This window comes from Nicotiana sylvestris, chromosome 3 (genome assembly GCF_000393655.2).
Source record: "Nicotiana sylvestris chromosome 3, ASM39365v2, whole genome shotgun sequence".
In the NCBI taxonomy this organism is placed as follows: Eukaryota; Viridiplantae; Streptophyta; class Magnoliopsida; order Solanales; family Solanaceae; genus Nicotiana; species Nicotiana sylvestris.
The window spans coordinates 157,191,472-157,203,379 of NC_091059.1; the positions used below are offsets into that span (position 1 = coordinate 157,191,472).

The 11,908-nt window shown below is 37.6% G+C and overlaps 1 protein-coding gene across 1 annotated transcript; it reads right to left on the bottom strand.

Moving 5' to 3' along the window:
* Positions 1-5,836: 5,836 nt before the first annotated feature.
* Positions 5,837-11,614, bottom strand: LOC104212681 (11-beta-hydroxysteroid dehydrogenase A-like). Its single transcript, XM_009762026.2, has 6 exons — positions 11,345-11,614; positions 9,479-9,671; positions 9,302-9,387; positions 7,886-8,017; positions 7,630-7,794; positions 5,837-6,260 (listed from the first exon to the last, which is right to left on the bottom strand). The coding sequence occupies exons 1-6, from the start codon at positions 11,534-11,536 to the stop codon at positions 5,970-5,972; spliced, it is 1,059 nt and encodes a 352-aa protein (XP_009760328.1). The 5' UTR covers positions 11,537-11,614; the 3' UTR covers positions 5,837-5,969.
* Positions 11,615-11,908: the final 294 nt, after the last annotated feature.

Below are 11,908 nucleotides of genomic sequence, written 5' to 3' on the forward strand. Positions count from 1 at the left end.
GCCATCACGATTCCTGAGGATGGAAAATCCGGGTCGTGACACTTCTCCTCCCGACGGGCGCTCTCAATCTCCACGATGAAAGTCTGATAAACAGATGAAGAAGGGTCAGCAAACGCAAATAACATAAAGGAAAGAAGAAATTAAAACGCTAAGATAGGACTTACTCGTAGGGCAATCCCAGAAATGCCTAACGACAGGTCTGCATACTTCAACGTCTGCAAGGTCATGTTGTCAGACTCCGTGCATGGGGGGCCAAAGCTGGACCCCTCGGTGCTCACCTCCACTCGAGTAAATCTCTCCTCGAAAGTCCGCTCCTCCTTAGGGTCGATATCAGAACCGAACCTGTCATCCTCCACAGCGACCATTTTTCCTCTACCACAAGCAGACGAAGAGCCAACCTCGGCTGCCCTCGGTGTTTCCCTTTTCGGAGCAGCCTTCGCCGTCTCCAACGACCTAGTCTCCGCGACATCCTTCGATGGGGGAGCAGTCCCTGCAGCTGAAGAGCATGCCGCTTCCACATCCACAATCATTGCCCGCTCAAGTGTGGCCACGGCATTTACTCGTCGCCTCTTCAATGGCGCCATTTCCTCCTCGCCAGAGGAAGATTCATCCACTAAATGAACTACCGGGCGCGCCGAGACCTCCACTAATGGAATGGCTATTTGACGACCAGGTTCGCTTAATATCGGAGTCTGGAAAGAAGTATTTCGCACAGACTTGTCCAACATAAACTGCATCCCAGCCGAAGAGACCGCTTTGCGAAATGCAGGGACAAGAGCCTCCACCTTCTTAGATGTTCTCCGACCTAGCATCGAAAGAAAACCATAAACGGCAGAAATAAATGCACCACATCAAAGTGAAAGAGTTATAAGGGCGAAACCTGACTTACCGGTCGAGGACTTGAGCCCGAGCCTCTTGTTGAAAGACGCCCATTCATGGATCCCTACGGTATGAGGCAAGACGCGGGCCACCCAATCACTGATATCAGCGATCAAAGAAGGGGGATGCCTCTAAGCTGCACAGGGAAAAACAACGTAACAAGTCACGAAACATGAAGAGAAGGGACGAACATACTCCAAATAATGACACTTACGAGAAAAATTCCATTGTTCAGGAAATTTGCTAGGGTTCGCCACCACGTGCTCAGTTTTGATAAAGAAATAATGGGCCCAAAATCGACTGCTCGTCTTATCATCCATCCCCGCCACCAACCCTTTGGTTCCGCGGTGGCGGAGGTGAAACATTGTACCCCTATGGAAGCTCGGTCCAAAGAGATGCAGTAGATGGTGGATAGAGACTTCGTAGCTGGCAAGCTCCGTAAACTTCGCCAACTTAAGTAAGACCTTGTAAAGGTAGGGAGAAAGTTGTGCTGGGCAGATGCGATAGTAGCGGCAGAACTCCTCTGTCAATGGAGGAAGAGGAAGAGAATAGCCTATCTGGAGCGGGTAGGCGTAAAACGTACAATACCCAGGCCGGTGAACTTAAACCACGTCATCTCCGGCCGGAACCAGGTCAACGTGGGCTGGAATGCCATATTTGGTCCTATAAGCGGCAAGGTGCTTCGCCTCCATCTCAGACTTTGCAGACTCCAATTCATGGGTGGGTTCCTTAGAAAAGTCGGACTTAGAAGTAAGGTTACGAGGAACGATCTCCTCAACAGTGGGAAAGCTCTCATCCTCTATATCCGCTGATTCTCCGCCACCAGAAGGCATGGCCACCGATAATGGAGTAGGATCAGAGATCGTCTCAACGTTGGGGGTCACATTAGCCATTTTTTTCTAGTATATATACGATGGAACAGAAAAAGAAGAAATGGTGGCAACGGCCACAGTTGCAGTGAGCAAAAACACAAGAAGAAGAAAGGGAAGCAAGTGCAGGGTTGAAGAAATCAGAGAATGCAAAAGTTCCATTGAGAAGCTTTCCCCTCTATATTTATAGACATCAGAGGCGTTCGAATCGATGCAAGAAACCACCAGTGGCTTAGAATCGAAACGACAGGAGCTCGAGGAACGAGGCAACGCATTAGGAAGATGCGCAAAGATGACGCATGCGTCATGACGTCTGTGAACACCTAATTTTTGACCGCACTCAAATTTCATACTAGTTTAGTGTAAATATTTCTTTTATGTCTAATCTTAATATTTTTTAAAAAAATTATCTTACTTTTAATATGTTTTACTTTAAAAAAAAAGGGGTGCCAAGAAAAGTTAAAATAAAATAAATAATAAACTAACGGAAGAACAAGAATCAGTAAATTAAGAAAGATACAAAATAATATCCCTTTTACCCATGATCTCCTCAACCGCCCCACGATTTCTCCTCCTAACTCCCATTTTTCCACTTCCTCATGTTAGTGACTTTTCCACTTTCTCATATCAGTGACTTCCCCACTTTCTCATGTTAGTGGTCATGTCCCAATCCCCACTTCCTCATGTTAATGCTCACTCCCTCACGTCTCACATCATGCGCACACACACAATCACTGGCACACACACACGATCTTACACAAAAACACACATACACATCTATATAATACACTTCACAAATAAAAAGAAAAAAGGAGAAAAAAAATAATTCAAGTAAGAAGAAACGAGAGGAGAAGTTCAAAACACAGACGAAAAAAAAGGGATGGCTTCTTATTAAAGGAGACAGGGGGTATACACTCGGTATACAGTCACTATATATTCTATATACAATAGAGATACTCTCGATATACACTGGATATACACGGGCAGCCATTGAAAAATACAAGGTCATGAACCCCACCTCAGACAACCACTATTTCATCTTCTTCGTCCTCACTGTTGGAAACAGATACACACACACAGACAACAAAAGAAAGAACATGAATTCGTGGACTTCAGTTAGTTTGAGAAACTCCGGCGACTTCCATTAACGCCGACGAACTCGCATTTTTGTCTCTCTCCACTGTTCTCCTCTCATTTTTCAGTTATTTTAGTGACTCTATTCTACAAAATCAGATCCGGCTATTTTTTTAAAAAAAAAAACCGACGAGGTTCCGTCGAGGTCCGAGCTCTCGTCCGTTTGAGTTCCTGTCAGGGTTGCGGTGTCGATTTTGTTTGTGTAATTGCTGAATGCTTTGAGGAATTGAAACTTCATTTTTCAGGTGCAATTCTAACTTCTTCTTATGTTTCTCTAATGGTAATGGTGTGGATTCATTTTGAGTTTATTTTGCAAGTATTATTTTCTGTTTGATGTACAACAAAATAAGGAAACATGATTAATTTGGTTATAAGGAGAAGAAAACGGTACTCCCGTCATTTTGATAATAGAAAACCATCCAATTTTTAGTTGAGGATTATATTCATTAATTCATATAAAGTAATTGTTAATATATACATTTTGTAATATTGTAATAAGTGTCATTTGGAAGACGTATACATATTGTAATGACACTTATTTGTGACCTTTTTGATTAATGATATACGCAGGAGACAAGAACTTTTCCCAATAGAAAGCTCTTTCTTTTCTATAATGTTTAGCATCTTTCCATCCTTCAAGTGCTTTAAGAAGTGCAATATGTGATTTTTACACTATTTCATCTTCACAAAAGGAATTCTATAATAATCTTCCACGAGTTATGTTTTGATAATTACTTGGACTAGAGGATATGTAGTTTCTGTAATTTAGTTAGTCATTGCAGTTGAATTAGCACATGATCATGATTCTAATAATCAATTCGGAGTATGCCTTCGCGCAACTTCGATCAAACTTTTGTTAATAATAAAAATGGGTTTCCATGGGCTATTAATTAATTTTAGTTTATATAGCTTGAGGTGTGCCATTCACAATTTTATCATTTGTGGCCCCCGTATTAACTTCACGACTTAGATATAAAATGACAAATGTTTGTAGCATGCTTTAGGCATGATTAATAAATAAATCATCGTGATTGTGTACACGTTCGCGTGATATAATTATGATTCCAAAATAAATTGAGGTATGTGTTCGCGCAACTTCGGCAAAACTTTCTTAATAATTAATATAGCGTGATTAATTGTAAAAATAAAACGCAACTTCCTTTTGTTAAAATAAGTGAGGTGTGTCATGCCAAACAAAATTTATAATTCATGGCACTCGTAAGATTAGATTAAGAACTAACACTTATAGAAAATGTTTGAGGTGTGCCATAAATAAATTAAATCATCCATGGCCCTCACAAATATTGCTTTTAAAAATTTGAACAATCGTAATTTGCTTTAGGCCCGATTTAGATTAGTATTGCGATTATATATACTTTCGCGTAATATGATTGCAAATTTAACTCTTAAAATACTCGAGGGATGCGTTTGCGCACCTTCAACCAAATTTTCCTAATGAATCAACGAAGCGTCATTAATTGTGGACACGATTAATAACCAAATTTTCCTAATCGCGTGACATGATTTTTGACGTGCCAAAAGAAAAGAGTATACGTACACGTAACTCAATTCTTTAATTATGAATAAATCAAGTGATTTAAATGCGGTAAAAAGATAATTGCACATAGGTTCTAAAATAAGTAATTAGACAATTTAAGTCGAGTATAAATTGGTAAGCGACCGTGCTAGAACCACGGAACCCGAGAATGCCTAACACCTTCTCCCGGGTTAACAGAATTCCTTACTTAGAATTTCTGGTTCGCAGACTTCAAAAAGGAAAGTCGAAATTTCCTCGATTTGGGATTTAAAATAAACCGGTGACTTGGGACACCATTTAAAATATTCCAAGTGGCGACTATAGAATTAAATAAATAATCTCATTTCAAATAATGTCACTTAAATTGGAAAAACTCCCTTATACCCTCAGGTGTGTAAAAAGGAGGTGTGACAACGTCACCCTGCACCAGTCTCATGACCGGCGCAGGACATGGCCATGGCACGAGTCAGGACATGGCAGGGCGTGGCCATGGTACGGGTCAGGACATCGCAGGATATGGCAGGATGTGTCAGGACGTCGCAGGACATGGCAGGGTGTGCCCAACACCTCTACTCGATCACCATGCAAAAAAACTTTTCCTAAGTTGCCAACTGATAAAGTCCGCTCATCGGGGCCGACCAGAAAACGATCTCGACAAGCGTAGGGATTAACTGTATATGTCAAAATCCGGCTTAGGAAATCAGGTGTGGGGAGGTCGCTAAGTGAGAAGACTGTGTTTCGATTTGGGCGGCCAAGCCGAGGTCAACTGAAGCCCAACAACGAGCAGTCGCTGAGCAAGACGTTGAAGACGAGTTTGAGTAGCGAAGAGTAGGAACATCGGCTAGTGTAGTCTTGGGACTAGCGATAGGAATATTCTCTTTGTTGTATTTTTTTAGGATTTTTAGAGAACATCCCATATAAATAGAAAAGGGGAAAGAGGAAAAAAGGCACGTGAGATTCATTCTGAGAAAAACTATTGTAAGAAGTTGACTCTTGAGAGAAAATACAAAAGTTTACTTTTCCACGGTGATTGGTTTTATAGATTATTTTTCCTTTCCACTCCCGCGATCCAAGAAAGCATTACTCATTTTCTTACTTATTGTCATATTTTGTTGTCGGGAGGAAGAATCTTTCAGATCATTGGATATTTGGATGAATTGTTCTTCCTATTTATATTTATTACCATTTTTCATATTTATTGTTCATTATTCATTCTTCATTTATTCTCCAAAGCGTGCATTTAATAATCTAATAACCAATTCCGGGCATTAAGTCGATACCATTTAAACATTTAGCTAGATCTAAGAATTATTATGTTTGACTAGGATTCACCGTTGACCTTAGTTATCTTTTAATTATTTTAACAAAAAGTGCTATATTTTTTGGTCAAACAAGACGTGGATACAAAAAGACAGCATCAACGAAACTTCAGTATCTATCTTTGACTGATAATTACAATACTCCAAACTAAAGTTTCTCCTGGCCAAATTCTAGTAACAGAGAAACAAACAGACTGCAAACTTATAGCTTCTGAACGTCAAACCTTGGCATCAGTTGGTCTTGGGTTCCAGCTCCCGGATATTTTCTGGGTACAAGACTTTTTGAACACCCGTGTAATCCAATATTTTCTTGCTAAACGCATCCTCGGGCGACGTTCCCGAACCGGTAAGACACAGCAACCTCAAAATCCAGTCAACAACTTCTGGGCAGAAAACCTTCCACAAGTAGGTGACCCTGAACCAAGATGGAACAGTAACATATCTCTCTCCTCGACAAGCACCATTAACGATGGCTTTGGCACATTCTTCTACTTTGACTACTGGGATTATGCCCACTTGAACCTGGTTTATTCAGTAAACACAAATTAGATACTACTATTAGCAATCCATTCGCCTATTCCTTTCCGCCTAAATTTCGGAGGCTGACTCGCTTACAACACCAACAACAACATACCCGGGAATTGATAACCATAACTCAGTAAACACAAATTACACTTATAATACCGTGATTCATGTGAGCACCGTTCAAACCTGTGTACTACGATTCATTTTGTAGCCAGTGGGGAACTAGGGACACAGAAAATCATTACACATCACAATATCATGTAAACTTAAGTTTAATTTAAAGTAAAGTATCCTAAAATATAACTGGAATTGAAACTTACACTACAATCTACTAGACCCACTAAGAATTTAAGTTCAATTTACAGTCAATCTCCATACCTTAATAAGAAAATGTCGTTGGTTGCTAAAATTATCTGAATTCACTAGTAAAAGTAATAGGTGAAATCTTGCAGAACATATTAGAATGGGAAAGTGTACATCTTAATATCTAGGACTTAGCAGTTCATCACACATAATGTCTCGAGTGATGGTGGAGAAAAAAATACATCAGGAACATTTGCACCGAATTACATTCTGGTTAAGTCATAAATTGAAGTAATACTATGGGTGTGTTTGGTATAACGAAAAATGTTTTCCAAGAAAATATTTTCTTGGAAAACAACTAGTAATCTTATTCATTTTCCGGTGTTTGGTACGCAAATTAAGGAAAATGACTTCTCAAGAGTATTCATAAATAATTTAGATATAATAAACATGAAGTCATAAACTTTCAAACCAGCAACCTTCCGAACCCACAAATTCATAAAACTTTCAAACCGTTAAACTTTCGAAACAGCGGAATTTCGAACCCGTAAACTTCCAAACACATAAACCTCTGAACTCATAATTTTGGAACTTGTAAAACTTTGAACCTTTAAACAAATAAATAAAAAAATTAACACTGAAAAATATATTTAAAAAATATTTTTTTTCGGGGGGTGGGTGGTGGGGTGGGGAGTAAGACGAAAAAACAGAAATTTAAAATTGTAAAAAAAAAATTAAGGTAAAAAAAATAATTTTTTTTTGCGGGAGGGGAAGGGGTGGGGTGGAGGGATAGTAGGGCAGGTAGTAACGGAAAAACTGAAATTTGAAAGAAAAAAAAAAACCTTTTTGGAGACAGGGGTGGGGTAGGTTTGGTGATAGTGGGGACGGTTGAGAAGGAATTTTGGAAAATGTTTTCGCTTCTCTTGATGAGAAAAACATTTTCCGAAAAATATTTTCCTTTCCTACCAAACACACACCCTATGTGATATTAATTTATAACCAAGATTTAGTGATAAAAGTATATGTTAAAAATAACATATCATGTCAGGTGTGACAAACTTACATTTCTCATTTGAGGATTAACATCCACTTTGCCGGTCTTGTCCATGAATTTCCCTTGTGTCATTTCTGATTCAACGTAGCCAGGTGTGACCAATGTTATCTTGATATCCTGTCCGAATTCAACCCTCAACGTATCGAAAAATTGTGCCATTGCTGCTTTGCTTGCCTACCATAATAAAAAAAATAGGGGGGTCAAAATGAAATATGAATGTCGCCTTGGGGTTAAAATAATAAAACACTAAAATTGGTGGACTTACACAGTAAAGGCTCAATCTTGGAGCAGGCACCCAAGAAGCTGAAGAAGATAGCACAATGACCCTACCTTCACTATATCTCAGATACGGAATTGCAAATCGTGTCATGTAGACCGAACCCCAGAAGTTAATGTCCTGCAAATTCCAATTAATCAACTTCTTGATGGCAGCTTACACTTGGATAAATTAAGCTAAATAGTTGTTCATTTAAACTAAACTTCTTCCCGTGCCTCAACAATGGATGATCTTGGTAAAGAGCCACTTTTCAGGTCGGCTATTAGAGTTTAGCCATATTTGAATTATATCGGCAAAATAGCCGCTTATTAATGTGGAAATACAATTCTGGACAAAAATGCCCCTATTTAAAAATAGGGAACCACTCCAGGAATGACTACTGAACTTTGAAATTTATAAGTTCAAAATCCAGGAATTGTTCCTGGAGCTTGAATAACCTGAAGCAGTAGCTCTCAATTGTTGAAGTATAATTTGAATACAACGAATCATGAATCGGTCCTGGATTTTCTGGATTTTACTCTAGAAAAGGTTCAAAACCCAGTAATTTTTCTTGATTTTGTATTTAAAAGTTTAAAGTTAGCCTGATTTTGTATTTAAAAGTTTAAAATTTGCTGAACTATAATGTGAATTCAAAAATTATAAATCATCTTGCATTTCCCTGAATTTTGCACTAGTAAAGGTTCAAAACCAGTATTTTTCTGAATTTTATATTTAAGGGTTAAAAATTGCTGAAGTATAATGTGAATTTTCAAAAATCATGAATGTTCCTAAATTTTTCTGGATTTTGCACTATTAAAGGTTCAAAAACCAATAATTTTTCTAGTTTAAAAGTTAAAATTGATGAAGTGTAATGTGAATTCAAAAACCATGAATCGTTCCTGAATTTTTCTAGATTTTGCACTACAAAGGTTCAAAAACCAGGAATATTCATGGAGTTTGAATTTTTTACTAGTAAATGTTCAAAATTGCTGAAGTGAATTATGAATTAAACCCAACATAATTTACACGAATTCTACTTGTCAAAATTTCAAACTCTAGTATCGATTACTAAAATTCTATTTCGTGATTTAGTTAGGGGCGAACACGTTAATTTAATTGTATTATTATTGGCAACTTTGACTTTACAATTTAAAATATGGCTAAACTCTAATAGCCACCCCCAAAAGTTGCCAACCTAGCTAATTTTTAGCTCAACATTGCAAAATAGCCCATTAATTTATTAGTTTCATTATTTTGTGGTAGTATGGTCCAAAGGTTTTCAATAATTGACCTAGGTAATATTAAAAGTACTATTGTGGTGGCAACTGGCATTTAATTAAAACTTCAAACCATTTGTATATACTGATTTCCATTTGCACATTTACACATGACATGAATATGTTAGTAAAATACTAAAATTATTACCATGATAGATCTAAAGTTGGTGATCTCTTCTGTTTCATCAAAGAGAGAAACTGCCGTAACTCCAGCATTATTAACCAGATGGTCCACTGCAATTCACACATGGAAAAAGTTGGTCAAAAAACAATTAAAGGTTTCTAAAGCTAAGTACGAGAATATATAAAACAAATAGAATCTCACATCGTCCAAAATGGCTCATGGTTTTATCAACAATCCTTTTACAGTCGTCAACTTTTGAAACATCAGCTGGTACGACTAAAACATCAGGGGAGCCTAGGTCTAGTGCCCTTTCAGCTACTTCACGTAGACTCTTCTCTCTTCTCGCTGCAATAGTTAAGCATGCACCTCGTCTGGCGTATTCATAGGCCAAATACTGCAAAAAAATCAAGAATTTAATTCTACCTATCAAACCGCCTACTATCCCGTTTTGACAAAGCTGCAAAAATTAGCTTATTTTGAGAAGTGCTTTTTTCAACAGTGTTTTTCTCAAAAGTACTTTTGGTGAGAAGCAGTTTGTGTTTGGCTTGTTAGTTTGAAAAACACTTCCGAGTAACAATTAGTGTTTGGCCAAGCTTTAAAAAACTGCTTCTAAGTGTATTTTTCTTAAAAGTGCGTTCTCAAAAAAGTGCTTTTGGAGAGAAACTACTTTTTTCTGCTTCTCCTCAAAAGCATTTTTTTTTCATTCCAGAAGCTTGGTCAAACAACTCAATAAAGCACTTTTGGCCAAAAATAAGTTTGGCCAAACAGGCTATACATCAAACAAAATATTCAAAATAGGTGGGAAGAGACGGATTTAGGATTTTCAAGAACATTGGTGCACCACCCACTAAAATGGAGAAACAAAATATTTAGTGAGAACTGACCCCTTTGGCTTTCAACTTTTTTGAAACATGGGCCAACAAATAATATTAGATTATTTATAGAAAATATGTACATAAAATACCGTAAAAATAGACGGTATAGCCAATTTTCGGACTGGTCATTTAAAAATAGACAGCGTTTACCAAGTCAATGAAAAATAGCCACTATTTTGCTGCAACAGAGACCGGTCCAGCATAATATACTGGAGTTCGGTGCACCTATGTATGAACTCCAGCATATTATGCTGAACCGGTATACTTTGCTGGATCCAGTATAATATACTGGAAACTGGAGCACCGGTGCTCCAAACTCCAGTATATTATGTTGGACCGATATACTTGCTGGAACTCCAATATATTATGCTGGAGTTCTAGTGTACTTATGTTGTACTTATCCTGGAACTCCAGTATAATATGTTGGAGTTTAAGTATACTTATGCTAGAACTCCAACATAATATACTAGCGTATTTTCCGGATTTTGAATAGTATTATCGCTAAGATTTATCTTTACATGAAAAGTGACTAAATTTCGATTACTTTCATAACTGGGCTATTTTTGAACGACTAGTTGTAAATCTGACTATTTTTGAATTACTTCCTAAAATACCTAATTAACGAAAAGACCATAAATTTACACACACCATAATCTGGGCCTAAATCCGAGCGTGGAGGATTCCGTAGAAATGTCACCAGGTAGCCACTCTAAAGGGCTGTTATTTAAGAATTAGCCAGTGCGTCCTGAATTTCAGTATTTCAGTTCAAATTTTTGGGATAAATATGTGTTGAATTATGCTGAAGTTAAGATTTTTAGTACTGACTAATCTATAAATAACATCCCGAAAATGACTATATAGCTTGGGCCTAAATCCGGCCCCCCGTGGGAATCCACAATCTGAACCAGTTGGATGAGTGAATTTCTAACAGGGGGAGCTAGGTAGAAATAAGGGGTTAAAATTGAATCCCTCGACGAAAAAATTGTATTGTGCAAATAGAAAAAAAGAATTTCTATTATAAACCGTAGAAAAAATTCTAGTGCAATGGTAAAAGGGTTTAATTGATTTTAGTCACATATTAAAATCCAAATTCTAAGTGTGACATTGTAGTACGGAATCTTTTTAAAAATTCTTGACTACACCACTGATTTTTAAAGTGCGATGTTTAAAGGAAAGAAAATAAGTGAATAACCTCGCCGATGCCAGAGGAAGCCCCAGTGATGATGACAACCTTGCCAGAAACATCCTCACTGAAAAAAGTGCCTAAGATAGAAAGGAACCACTTGAAAAATTGATAGGGTGGCAAGAAAAACAACAAGCTGAAGAAGGTAAATGGAGGAGCTACTAAGTTGAGAAATTTGTGAATTAAGTTCAATAACACCATTGTTTATTGCTCTTACAGAGAATTGAAACTATGGATTAGAAGCTGTGCAATGGAACTACGTTTATTTAGTGTGACATAAAGAACAAAGAAAAGGAAAAGAAATAGATGGATATGGAGGAAAACGTGGAATCGGTGGTGTTTGTATTTGGTATAGTTTGTTTGAAACAAATTCGACACGTACACTCAGTTCAAGCAGTCGTGTCGCCCTTCTCATGCTTATCGTTCTTCTGAAAATAGGATACTTTGAATTTTTGTTTTGTTTTGTAGGATATTTATGTCAACCAGAATCGACAATTGATTAAATAATGATGTAATCCTAGCTACTCAATTCGTGAACTGGAACCTGCAGATGTTTAAAAATTGCGTAAATAA

Excerpts from the sequence above, each read along its gene's own strand:
- LOC104212681 (XM_009762026.2), bottom strand. The coding sequence starts at position 11,536 with ATGGTGTTATTGAACTTAATTCACAAATTTCTCAACTTAGTAGCTCCT. Across the intron at positions 7,795-7,885 it reads CAAGATTGAGCCTTTACTGT|GCAAGCAAAGCAGCAATGGC; the intron begins GTAAGTCCACCA and ends TTATTATGGTAG. Across the intron at positions 6,261-7,629 it reads TTAATCCTCAAATGAGAAAT|GTTCAAGTGGGCATAATCCC; the intron begins GTAAGTTTGTCA and ends TGAATAAACCAG.